Below are 13982 nucleotides of genomic sequence, written 5' to 3' on the forward strand. Positions count from 1 at the left end.
AACTGGATTCCAAATCACAAATATGCCATGTACTGTGCTGAACTTCAGTTACAGGTGGCCATGTAAAGGTAAGCACACTTATATGAGAACTTTTTTAGAAGCTTTAAAGTAAAACTTGAGTTCAGGTTTAGGGAAAGAAAAAGAAAGATTTCAAGTGAAGGATCTGTAGTGTAAATTTTAAAATACAGAGTAAGGCAGGAAATTAACAAAGGTAGCAGAAAGAATTCAGAACAAAGGGTTCTGATGGTGAAACAGAGAAAGGCACAAAGCACTTCAGTGAAAACAAAACCAAACAAACACCACAAAAAAACACCAAACAAAACCAACCAAACCCAACAAAAGCAAACAAACAAAAACCCCCAAATAACCCTTTCAGATAAAAATTGTGCAAATTCTACCACCCTGTTACTCTGAGCCAGCAGACATGAATTTGCGTGTCCTGCAATGCAAAGGAGGTGTTGACTATTTTATCCACTTGCTGTAATAATATTAATATATTTCCTTCTTCTCAGAAGGTACAATTTGTGAGAACTTCAGTGCTCTTAGTTTCTGAGGGGAAAACCTACAAAGAAGACCAGAGCTTGGGCTGTAACAACTATACTGCCCTTGCAGATTGTTGAATAGATAAAGCTACATTCTAATGATCTCTCTCCTCTTTGACGTGGTTTGTGCTAAGTATTTTTGTTATCAAACCGATTGGTGTAGTGCTGTCTTATTGCCAAGTTTGTCACATAAAACATTTTTCTTGATGTAAGCTAAGTTGGCGTCATGATCTTTTTTGTTAAGGCGAGGTATAAATTACACTTTGGGATAGAAAAACGGTGATGAAGTACCATCTACACTGCCAGTGTAGAAGGAATAGTGTTGAAATAACTCAAACATACTGGTTGAGTAGGTTGCTCTGTAGATCAGGTAGAGCCTTGACTCTGTCTGGTTCAAGTAAACGTTCATGAGGTTTTTTCAATCTGAACATGGAGAGGATCTCATAACTGTAATTATTTCTTCTAATGAGACTACAATCCGGGCCGTTTCTTGCAGCAGAACAGCTTTTCTGCATAGATTGTTAGAGAGGGCATCCCCTTAATTATTTATACTACACATACCAGGTGTGCTGATTATGAAATTTCCCTTGAGGCTCCTGAAGGAAATGAAATCCTAATAAATGCATGAGGTAGTGGAACAATGCTAGAATCTCCTGGATGAAAATCAGTCATCTGTGTCTGCCATCCTCCTTACACTGGTTTTTAGAAAACATTATGAAAACTAATCTTCTTAGACTTGTCATCCAAACTATGCTGGAGGTGTGAAGAAACTGCCCTTCCAGGGAACTTCAGTGCTCTTGCAGGAAACAAAGAAAGGATAATGCTCGGGGAATACATTTCTTATCTCACAGATGTGGAGGGGGCAGTGTTGATGCTGGTGTTCATAATTAGTCCTATTGCACAGTGATGACTGAGATGTTGTTCTGAAACTGTCTGGAAAATTCTCCTGAAAATGCTGGCTGAGAAAATCAGAGGACTCTGATTTGGAAATATGGACTCTTCTTGTTTTGGCAAATGGAGCGATTTCACTTGTAAGAGAGAATTGTATTTGTTTATGACACGCTTGTTATCAAGAGTGTATTCAGGGAAGAAAGGGCCTTTCTCTGCAAAAGAAATGGAGAAATACCAGTGACAGTAAATGTAGGATCAGAAAACGAGGAGAAAGAACCTGATGTGAGAGACAACAGGGAAAATGATGTATGAGTGTGAACCGAATTACTATAATTAAGACAAAAACAGCACTAGTTTTAGCCCAGAGCAATGTGCAGTGACCAGGACAAACTCTGTTTTCTTGTCCTTGTGCAAACAAAAAAATCTCAGTGAGGTGGAAGACATAAGAATGATTCTTACATTTTTGTGGTTAGAACGAATAAGATACTTGCAGAGAACATGCAGTCAGGTGAGAAGACTTTATGAGCTCCAGGAATTTTGTATTGCTTTTCTATCAAAAGGCTTGAGCAGAACTCCATGAAAAGCTGGTGTTGTCTAATGGAAGAGTAGAGAGGTGCTAGAAGTAAAAAGACATCTTTCAGAAAGCGGAGGTCATATTTGAACAGAGAAAATGAAAAGAGCATACATTCAAGTTAAATAAGGCAAGTTAAACAAGGCAGGTAAAATCAATTTTGAGGAACAGCTTGCTAAACTCACAGAAACAATGAGAAAACACCTTCAAACACATGAAGAGTAGGAAGCCTGTCCATCAGCAGCCCTGATAGGTGACAGCAGTGTAATAAGAACACTCAAAGTGCATAAGGCTGCTACAGAAAGGCCAAATAAATCTTTGCTTTTCTGTTCATTAGGAAGGATCTCAGGGAGCTTTCTCTTGTGGAGCACCTTGGTATCTGAAAGAGTGTCAAGAGCTGTTGTAAACTGAAGAGTCAGCAGAACATGTTTAGAATAACTGGATAAAATGCATAATACTATTGATTAAAATAGGTGGTAGCCATGGTAGCCAGACAAGAGTCCCAAATGTGGAGTTGTCAAGTGAATAGTTTTGTTTGATATGAATTAAATAATTACTGTGGCAAATGAAGGTGGCAAATGTAATTGATGTTTGAAGGGCTATAAACACTGGTAAATCTAGATTTTCTTGAGAAATTTATGGAAACTAAAATGAAGACTTGAATTCATAAAGTAAATATGATACATTGAGTAAATGTCAAAATGGATTTTGTAGAAGGAAACTGTCACAAATCCATGTGCTTTGAAGCCAAGCAGCCCATGGGTAGGGGTGATTCAGTTCATAAGCTATAGCTGGACTTCCAAGGTCCCTTACTAATGGCCATCACACCTAAATTCTCAAGAAATACAAGGGAAAGCACTCCTGTAGTTTTGAACTGGTTATGTCTCTATTTAGTTAAAGGTAACAACTCAGAGGGTAGGAACTAAATAGTCAGTTTTCCTATTGCAATAAAGTCACTAGGCTACAGAAGTCTCTGTTGGTATCTCTACTGTTAAATTATCTACTAATGTTTTAGGAAAAAAGGAGAGATGATAAACTTTATATATAAGGAATTTTCAAGGTGGACAAAGTTAAAACTGGTTGTGAATATTCTTCTCCATTTTCTCACCCTGCCTAGGCAACGCCAAGTAATGTACAAGGGAAAAGAACCATACCTATGCATTCGCAGAGATGTGATCATTCAGGAAAAATATCTTGGTGTTGTTTTGAATTTTTCTTGAAAAATAATTAGTTCAATCCTTAGTAGTGCTCAATACAATAAATAGGATGTTAAAGACTTCACAGATAAAATCAAAAATAAATTTAGATTTGTGTGTAAATCCACAATAAGCCCAGGTGTTGTGCAGTGTGATGACTGTCTTGGATATAGTAGAAGTAGAAACGGTACACAGAAAAGCTGCCGTAATGATGATACATACGGAATAGTTTCTGTGCCAAGAGAACTTAAACATGTGCTTGCAAAGGATGTCTGGGGTCACCAGGTTCAGTGCTCTACTACTGCTGGCACCATGACATACGGCTTTTTCATGAGTTTCTCAAATGCTGCCAGAGAATTGTCTGGTCTCTGCTTTGGATGCATTAAGCTTGCTCAGCTCTGCTGCCATTGCAGTAGTAGCTGTGTCCTACTCTTGTTCCTTCCACCTCTTCCCCCTGTTCAGCAGTGTCGTTTGTGATGATAACTGAGCTAGATTCTAAAACTGAAACTGGAAAGACTGCACTGTATATTTGCCTGTGGTATAATTCATTTTTTGCTATTTAATTAAATAATGTGGCAGGCAGGATTGTCCAGCATTGTTCTCCAAATGCCGAAAGCAATGTTAAACTTTGGAATGCTCCCACACCATCGCAAATGATGAAAAAAATGGCTGTAGCAAGTCAATGGGGACACACCTGTGTGGTTTTCCTTCTATAGCCAACAGGTGCTTGGCTGGAAGGACCATAAGCTGTATTTGTGTCCTTACACTCAGACACATCAAAATGTAGGATCCTCTCTTCTTTTTTCTTAGAATAAAAAAGAACTCCAAGGAATTTAATCTCTGTACTTTATCCTAACACAAGCCTCCCAAGCACTTTCTGATGCTCTGGGCACAGGGTATCAAATCCCACCAGCAGGTGCCTTCAGAGCTGTGGGAGTCCAGCGAGGCGGTGGTATTTCTTGGCAGAGATGTTTAAATTATCACCTTGTTAAGGTGAGTGGGAACTTGTGTCTAAAAATCACCAGCGTAGAATGATGCAGAATTTTAGCTGTAATTTTCTTATTTTGTGGGAGGTTTAGGGGCGCTTGTTAGCTTTTAATGCTGTCGGATGAACTAATGACTATGTTGCCGAGATGAATCTGAAATCTAAATCAAAGATTTGTGTCAGACTTTATTTCCAAATGGGCCTGAAACAAATTCTGAGGCTCCTACACACATCTACCTGTGAAATTATCTTGACAAATGTCTAAAATGAATTGCAAATATTTCTGTTTACTCAGCCTACTAAGCTAGCCCTATTTAGAGGGACATGTCCTCTAAATATCTCCTGTTTTGTCAAAAAGTGTCCATTTTTGTACTGTATAGCTCCTGGTTTTATAGTTAATATATTTCAGTGAGACTAAAATGTACTTATTTTCTCAAAAGACTTATTTGCAACTTCCAGAGTGCTACTTGTCCTTCCACTTCTTTCAAATACGTATTTAAAGAATTGGAAGAAACAGCAAAATTGAAGAAAATCAGGCTCACAGGATTTAAAAACACATGCATAGCCTTGCTCTTTAATTACAAACATACTCTTCTAACAATTAAACATAGAGCTAGCTGTTACTTTATTGTGTATGTTTGTGATAAAAACACATTGACTAAGTGTTGCTTTAACTAAAGGGCTTTCTTAAAGAAATTCTTAAATTTTTGCAGCTAAACTCTTTTAGATTGAGGATGAAAAAGGTGCAGGAAGCTGGATTAGAGACACAATAGTTAGTAAAACTGTAGAAACTTTATACGGCCTATTGGACTACGGAGAGTTTTATGATCTGCTTAAAAATCAAGGAGCCTGGACTATTTTTAACCTCAGCTTAAACAAACCCTTAAGAATTCAAGGTAGAAGCACTTTGGTGGTCATAAAGAGATTTTCAGCTGGACATTTTAACCCTGAAGTAGTAGGTCAGGCCTTTGAATGGTGGGACCTGATGTACCTCTGGTGATTTTAAGAGGGCTTGTTTGCAAGACTTTGTTCCCTCCCCAACACTTGTCCCCTGGGTTCTCTGCACTGATTTTGGCTCTGGCTCCAGGTACCCGTGTCCCATTCTCGTACCGGCTCTCACGCCGCATCCCACAAGCGGCTCCCACACTCTGCAAGCTCCAAACCCAGCCAGGGGAGTCAAACCTGCCCCTCTTGCCAAGGCCTCGGCTCACAGCCTTGCGCTGCTGTTTAAGATACAAATGATCGGTGCGGTGGTTTTCATGTAATAACTTAATTGTCGTAATACTCGCCTCAGAAGTGGTGGAACTCGGGTTTGGGTCCTCCTTCTCCCAAGGGGTATTCAAATCCACCTGTCCCTTCCCAGGCTGTAGGCAACCGCTCAGCCCTCCCTATTGAAGTTGTGCCATGGTGTGGAGAAGGATTCGCAGAGCCGGAGAGGAGAAGCAAGTGGGAGCCTGACTGTGGCCCACTGGTTGGGACCTCCCCTGAAGGGAGGTGGGGAGCAGGCACCTGGCAGCATTCCCAAGGCTGCTCACTACACGCTTCACATGAAAAAACATCACTGGGATAAAAATCAAAACCGACCCTGGAGGCAGAGTCCAAACCCAGCACCTCTCTCCACAGGGAGAGGTTGCAACCACCATGGCCTGGCAGCGGGTGCTGTTTTCGTGCCACCCCACCCACATCCTCTTCCTCCAGCCACGTCTTTAAATGAACGTCGGAGCGGCAGCTCCCTTGCACTGACGCCAGAGCCACGTTGAGGTGCGTGAGCTGCGCTCATCCCCCATCCCAAGCGGGCTTTCACGGGAGTAAGTGCCAAGGGGTTCAGCTCAGCCAAGATGGTGGGATCGCAACATGGAGGAAGAAAAACTTGAGGTACCCAAATATCTTCTTTTGGTGGAAAAAAAATGGGTTCCTGTGGACTCTTAGGCGCCTGATCAGTTATTTTATTGGGGGAGCAGAGAAGTCATGGCTAATTTAGCTCTTGGAAATCGTTTCCTGTTGTGATGCTCTTTAGTACCTCTCTGGCTTTAAGGACCTTGCCTGAGTGAAGTGAGAACATGTTTCATTTTGAGATGTAACTGAAGGATGTGCAAGGTTGATTTTAGCTCTGGAGTGTCCGATTCTCTTTTGGAAATTGCTTCAGTTTCACAGTAATTTAGAAGCTTTTGAATTTTTTTCTCTTGCTATCTCCGGCTTCTTCTTGTGTACAATAGAGTTAACAATATCTTCAGGACTCACGGTGTTTTAAAAAGGATTTGTGATCCTCTGAAGGACAGCACACTGAGCTTTAAGCATTAACTAAGTAATAGAAGAGTTTGGCAGATGAGAGAAAAGTAGGGAAAAATTGCATGTGCTGGTGGCCTGGGTGAGCCTGGGATGTCTTTTTAGAGACACCTTTTGCTGGCAGCAGTAACATGTGGATGAGGATTTGTCATTTTCTTTTGGCTCGAAGTGAGTAGCTTTCAGCACACAAGAGTGAGGTTGTTGAAGATTTACAGGCCAATTCAAGTCATTTAGCATGGGGAATATATTTGTCTGCGCTGTTTGAAGGGTTAGAGTTTGCAAGCCAAACTAAACCCACCTCATCTAGACCTTTACAAGATAATCTTGGCTAAGCATGGCTGACCTTCCTCCTCAATTGCTCTGAAATGTTTCCTCATTCACCTCCCCACATGGTGAATTGTTCTGCTGAACTTTTTTTTCCCCCAGACACGAAGTTCTGCTCCGGGTCAGTGATCTGCTGTGAGGACTCCTGCGTCGACTTCAAGGCTCATGGAGGATCTTGTGTTCCTAGGACAGCAGGTATGGAAGGTTTTCTTCCCTATCATAAAACCCCCCAAAGCCATAAAAGTGTTTGTGTGTTGAGCCTGTGCCTCCCTTCTGCTCCACCTCTAAAACACAGGGCAAGGGAACGGGGCCGGGTGTTTCAGGGCTGCAATTTCTGAGCGTGAAGTCGCTGTGTTGTCTTCTCTTCAGCCAGAGGAGGCCAGGTTGGTCACTGTTCCAGTCCCTTGCATGGAGTTGCTTCATAGGTTTCTACCTTGTGGCTAGAGGAGTCCACGTTACAATACCTACTTTTTTTTGCTGATTTAGGTTTTTATAGGGTTTGACTGATCAGTACTTTGTCCTTGAACCCGTTTGCTTTCTCCTGATGCGCTGAGGTTGCTGTGCAACTGGACTCTGTCAGAGATGTTAGATAGTACATGGGGAGGGGTGTATTTTAAAATGTGTTGACTTTTAGCATTTCTTCGTGGTTTTGAGAGTCCAACAACTTTTTGTTTCTCACAGTGGACATGCGTTCTTGAAGTCCCATGTTGGACTGGCAGTTGGTCTCATTGTCTCCCCAAGCTTTTACATGCAGACTTTTCTGATGAGAATATTGCTTAAAGACAGACAAAATAATTTCTCTTTTTGGTGATTCTTATGTAAAACTACAGCACACATTAAAGCAACTTGTGGTATCCAAGAATGTTTTTGATTTTTAGCAGTCTTGGATTTGTCCTGAGATGATGCAGAGTCTATAGGGACATGCAATGCATTTATGAATTTTTTGAGGGAAAATGAAGTGCTTGTCTACATCCTGCACATAGTGAGATTTCACTGGGCTCTGCTATGAGGCAATGGCCTGGTCTTGCTTCAGCTGTCCCTTCTCCTCCTCTTCCAAGACTTGTGTTGGAATAGTTGCTATTAGAAATCAGCTAGATAAAACAATGCGTGTGTGTATATATAAAAAGATATAAAAAGAATGTGTGTATATGTTTTTATATATATATGTATGTGTGTATATGTATATGGGTGTATAAATAAAATAAGCAGTGGCACACATGTTGACTCTCTGCCAATAATTAACAGTCAAAGGTAAATGAAAACCTTTTTCCTGAGATTTACTTATGGTTTAATGTGGTTTCATACAGAATTGAGCATTTGGGAAGGAGAGAGTTGATTTCTGACCATTTCTGAGTGTACTGCTATCATATAATGTTAGTCTAAAATGAATGTGCTCTTGCTTTCCTATATAGTAGCATGTCAAAAGTAGTGGGAAGCATCTAAATGATCTTAAAAGTGAAAGTGATTTCAGAAAATTTGACTGATAACCCACACCACCTGTAATATTTTAAATGCTTAGATGGGAACTTGCACGTGATGCCTGCCTGAAGGGGTTCTTGTTCGTAGGATAAAAAAGACATAGGGAGGCAGAGTAGAATAGAGCAAAATAGTGTTTCTAAAACATTTACGGTAATGAGATGTATAAAATACCCCCAAAATATTCCCAACAGTTGTGGTGAGCAGTGTTCAGGGTTCTCTTCTGCCTTTGCAGCAGCAGCAACCTGAAAATGTGTATTTCTGTCAAAGAAAACACTAGGAAGAATATATCTGATCCTGCTTTTGGGACCATGGTTTTTATTACAGAGTGAAGTATCTGGTTCTGACATTCCAGGGGGTACTTTCTGTTGCTTCAAAACCTTTTTGGATTTTTCTTTTGGCTTTCATCTCTGATTAAATGACTCCTTACCCTTGCAAGGCACTGCAGAAGAAGCACGTTATTTTTTTCGTCTGGGATTCTGCCGTGACCCAGCATTATGGCTCTTACCCAGCGGCTGGTGGAAGTCTGGATGTCAGCTGTGGTTATCTGATAGCCATGTACAATTCCCAGAGAGCACCGAGCAGATCAGAGGTCAGGGATGGAGCTGCAGATCGGTCGATGAAAAGAATTTGGTTATTGTGGAAGCAGGCTAAAGCAGAGATCCACATGAGCTACAGTAGCTGGGTTTTGGCTGAGCATTGTGGTATTCTCCACATTTCAGGAGGCAGAGAAGATCAGAGAGTTTGTCAGGAATATTTCACATAACGTCAAACAGCTCTTGTCAGACTTGCTGCTTTGTTTTCAGAAAGGCAAGGTGATATTTTGGACAACATTTACTATCGTGGTTTTGCTAGACTGGTTTTCACAGCCAGAAGAAGTGGATAAGGGATTGTCTTGTCCCATTTGTTAAGGACGTCCCGAGTCCTCATTTGCCAGATGTGTGTTGGGACAACATCAACACCACTGTCCTCCACTTCCTTCCTGTGTTTTATGTACACGGGCCAGCCATGTCCAGCCACTCCAGCTTGTGTGTTCAGTGGTCCTGTCAGATCAGCACTTCAGCGAAGTTCTCCATAATGTATTCACCAAAAAAAATGATAAAACACTCCATAAGAGGCCTCAAGGAATGATTAGTTTAATCTTCAATTAGTTCCTGCTGAGACTTGATGAGAAATCATTTGAAAAGGTATGCACGAGCTTTATTATAATCTGCCTGTCCAGTTGTCATGAAGTATAGTGTGCAGAGAGGAAAGATGGTGCAAATGGAGAAAGCCATGACACTAACATGGCCGACAGCATAGCTCCTTCTGGCTATGCAGAAATCTGTCAGTTGGGTGTTTAGAGATGAAACAAAACAAGGACTCCCTTGTGCCATATACCTCTGACATGAACTCCCTTTGGACATCTTGTCTGTTCTTGCATCTTGATGCTGGATGTCTCCTGCATCTGCGTGGTTTCAGGTTCCACATGTTTTAGGTCTGCACTCCCTGCTCAGACATCTGGATTAGGTTTCTTATTTATGCTGGGTATGCCCAGCCCCCTATGGAGTTTGGCTGGAAACAGGTAGGCTCTGCACTGTTGAAAATCTGGTCTGTAGCTCTTCATTTTGTTATTATTCAGAATAATCTTTGCTCACCTACTGGAGGCAGCGTTACTGCCAAAAGAGTCGTTTGTGTGCTTGCCAATCTGCTGCAGGCAAACTGAGTCCAGTTAATCCATAATTTAAACTAATCTTATTGATTGCACTCGCATGATCTACTCAGCAGGGGAATGGATGGTGGCAGGTACTCCGTCACTCGTTTTGGTAGTATTACCTTTGTTTTCCTCCAAATCTGCATCAGGGAAAGTTCAGGTTGGACACTAGGAAAAGGTTCTTCACTGAGAGGGTCATGGGTCACTGGAACAAGCTCTTCAGGGCAACGGCCATGGCAGCAAGCCTGTCAGGGTTCAAGGAGTGTCTGAATGATGCTCTTAGTCGTATGGTTTAGTTTTAGGTAGTCCTGCGAGGAGCAGGGAGTTGGAATTGATAATGTTTAATGGTCCCTTCCAACCTGAGATATTCTATGATTCTATTAATACGGACATTGCAGGTGGGCAAGCAAATCACGCTGCCTTCCTGTGCACACACCGACACTTATTCTGGGCACATCCTCTGTTTTATGACACTGAATGCCATGTTGAATGGAAAGCACAGGGGAGAATTTGAAAATCACTGGTGATATTGGACAGCTGGTGCTGGACACAGAAAAGTTTGCATCCAGAAGTGGTTTGTGGGCGTGCATTAGTTCAGGAGAACTTATGAAAGGAGGCAGATGGACATCCTTAGGCTGGCCAGAATGCTCCTGTATGCGACGGCTAGAAAATGTTTCTCTGGTCCTTGTGCTGATGGGCTCGCTGGCAGAATTTTGCTGAGGCCAAGAGAGGAAGCAAATACGCACTCCTTGGTTTAGTGATAGCCGAAACAATAGTAGCTAATGCCCAGATTGGAGGACTAGTTAAGCCTGAAATATAAACTGAACTCTGGTGGCTGAGGAGTGGTTGGAGCAGAGTTGCATCTGACAAGCAGTGGAGAGCCACGGAGAGGGAAAAATGGCTGGAAAAAGCCAGGAGTCAAGGAGGAACATAAAAGCAATTGCAGCATAGACTTATGGTGATGGCAGCGAGATGAGATGCAGCATCCCTGAGCAGAAGGCTGGGTGGAGGGGCACACTTGGATGTGAGAAGGGAATATGACACATCATGGCTGTCCCTGGGATGTCCAGGGAACAAGACTGTGGCTGCTGTAAACCAAGAGGAATCACAAGACCCCAAATTCTGGTTAACCACTTCATGTTAAGAGGGACAATGCTATATACATATCACAATAAACCTTTCTACGTTGAGGTGAGTTGTCCTCCTGCCTATCACGAGATGTGACAGCTAACATCTAAGTTCCCAATGCTGCATTTGTCTTGGAGCTGCAACCCGGTGTCGCGGTAGCTGAAGAATTTGTGTGGATCATCTGCACAAAGGCAGAAGTCATCCTTTTGAGGGGAGGCATTTGCAAAACAGACCATGCAGAACTTCACAGGCCATGTAGCTGCATGGTCTCTGTGGGATGACATGGAAACATGTCCTGCTACTGGAAACTCCATGTGTTTTCACTGCAGATGGCAGCTTTTCCATGTAGCGTTCTAATGGGGTGCTAAACTCCTCTGAAACACTTTGAGCATGGCATTGGGAATAAAGTCAAGACCAGCTGTGACTTCCAGTTCAGTCCCTTGAAAGGCACACATGTTCCCCATGGAAGGACAGGGAGATGCTGCGGGATGGCTGACGTTGCTGGCAGCCTGTCCCAGAAATGGCAGCAACCCCCTGTATGGTCTCAACTTCCATTAGCCACCACTTAAGCAGATAAGCGCTTTGGCTACAGCTTTACTGCTGGTGAATTTGGTTTTACTTATCTTTTTGGTAGCTCTTAGATCAGGCAGCCTTTTAATAGTATTGTCTGAACTTTATAGGTTGCAACACTTTCCTCAAATTTCCCTTCCTGAGGCTGCCTCGCAATAACACGCAAAACACCATTTATATTTTAGTATTTAAATCTTTTATGAACTGATACGAAAATCTCCTGTGCCCTAAATATTTTATTGGAAATGTTTTTTTTTAATCTTGTAAATTTTCCTCAGTGGAGCTGGAGAGCTGAGTGCACCCTTGTGAGAGGAAAAGCCCACAACCAGGGGTAGTCCAGGGTCTCCAAGCAAAAACGCACGAGAGCCAGAGAAGTTTCTGCCTTTCTCACCTTGTCAGACATCTTTGATTTTTTAAATACTTTTTATTTTCAAACCCTGTGGCTGATTGAACTGTAGAAGAGCAGAACCGAATCCCACCACTGTCCCCCACCGAGATGAGCCCATGAGATGGGTAATTCTTGGGGTTACCTAAGGCGTGGCTGCAGACAGATGGCATGACATGGCAAGGGCATGGCATGGCAAGGGACCAGGACCAGAGTCTCCTACATCCACCGCGGGCCTTGGCAGGGAGTCAGGGAGAGGCAGCGTGGGATGCAAGCAGCTGCGAGGTGGATGCAGCAGCCTGCCAAGCTAGTAGCAAGCTCCGAGCGGCGAGGCTGAGCTTCTGGCAGGGAACTGCCAGCAACTTGCACTGCAGTTTTTCTGAGGCTGCTGGAAAAGGGCCCAAACCACTCTCCTTTCTGGAACAACAGCAAGCTAGAACCCATCTATTCAATGCATCTCTCATGCTTGCTACCACAACGGTGCGAAAACTTGCTTAGCTGGAGTCCTGTGCCAATGCCTGTGTTTGGCTCGTTCTCATCTGCTTGAATCCAGGGCATAGCTTCTCACTAATGGATCAATGAACCTCCTTCAAGCATTTATTTAAATACTGCTGCTTTTTATGCTGCTGTTAGGAAGGGATGACACCAGCAGCATTAATTCTTGCTGGGGCAGAAATGATGTTGTGTGCAGTCACAGCACCACCACGGTCAATCCAGCTGCCAACATCTGTTTTTTCATGACATAGCGTTTTTCTCCTGCCCATCTGAATAGTGGGAACCTTAATCGGCACAAGGCACAGGGCAGAGTTCTGTACAACTGCGATTATTTTTCTTCTTTTGTGATACGTCTCAAATCCAAACTGGGATTAAATCACGGTCTGCGTCTGAAGTGAACTGTTTAGAGCAGGTTCTCAGAAGAATTTACTTCTGAAAGAGAAATATTTGCATAGCAGTTTGAGGCCAGTTTTTAATGAACTAGATACTTTCCAGCACGTAGCTTGCTAAAATGTGCTAAAACCCCAATACGGGGAGGTGGACTTATTAAGTAACACTCGTTAGTCCAGAAAAGGAGTATGCCTGATACTACATGTTGCAGGGTTGTTCTATATGCTAAGGACCTGCAAATGAGTTCTTAAGAATAAGAAAATCTCAGAAATATTCTTGTTTGCCATAAATTGAACTGGGAGTATGATGCATGTAGAAATGATGTCTTTGCTCTCTATGCTATATAACTAAATTTTTAAAAATATTGCTGGTCTCTCCCTGTATATCTGAAAATTTAGGATCCTGTGTGACTGAAGGGTCATCCTAGTCTGGCATCTTGCTTCCATATATTGTAAGTGCCAGACATTTTGGGAGTGGTTATTCCTAACTTGTGGACATAAGGGTCTTTTTTCCCCCAAGATACTAAATTAGAGGCGGTAGCATGAGTGTTTGTGTTTCTGCTAAATTTAAAACAAATGCAAAGTAATTTAAAAAATTCTTAGTACTGTAATTTTTAATCTAAATACTACCAGCATTACTAGTCCATACCTGGTTTCTCAAAGCAGTGAATTCCTTGGGCTCCCTTCAGTCCAGGAGCTCCTTCTTTTGAAGACCCACATAATTCCAGTTCTCCCCCTTGTCTGTACTAAAGCTTCCTGATCTGACCACAAAAACTGCTGAAGCCCCATTTCCCAGCTTGTCTGCGCTCACCTCGCTGTCTCTCACCACTCTTCTCTCTCCAATGGAATGTCTGTGCAAAGCTGGCTTCCATGGTTACTACTAAAATAGGCAAAGGAGATATTTTCAGTCAGAATCTGCCAGTTCAGCAAGTTCAAAATGCTTTTGGGAAATGTTCTGATTACAGTGAAATTCAAGCAGGAGGTGGTCTAGCAAACTGAAATCAAAAACCTCTCCAGTTTCCTCCGGCTCACCTGCACCTTCTCTGACCAC

The 13982-nt window shown here is 42.4% G+C and overlaps 1 protein-coding gene across 3 annotated transcripts in view; it reads left to right on the forward strand.

Annotated features, from left to right (window-relative positions):
* The window catches only part of MSANTD1 (Myb/SANT DNA binding domain containing 1), a 42700-nt gene that overhangs the window by 2701 nt on the left and 26017 nt on the right, over nucleotides 1–13982 (forward strand). The window contains exons 1-2 of one of the 3 annotated variants that reach the window (XM_065060447.1): nucleotides 5718–5946; nucleotides 6898–6990. Coding sequence is in view for 1 of the 3 variants with exons in the window: in XM_021288492.2 (XP_021144167.2) it covers nucleotides 6898–6990 (93 nt within the window). In the remaining 2 variants the exon portion in view is untranslated. Of the gene's footprint in view, nucleotides 1–5717; nucleotides 6061–6897; nucleotides 6991–13982 lie in introns of those variants that run through there. The other 2 variants (XM_021288520.2, XM_021288492.2) reach the window with 2 other exon arrangements.

Source organism: Columba livia, chromosome 4, assembly GCF_036013475.1.
Source record: "Columba livia isolate bColLiv1 breed racing homer chromosome 4, bColLiv1.pat.W.v2, whole genome shotgun sequence".
Lineage (NCBI taxonomy): Eukaryota > Metazoa > Chordata > Aves > Columbiformes > Columbidae > Columba > Columba livia.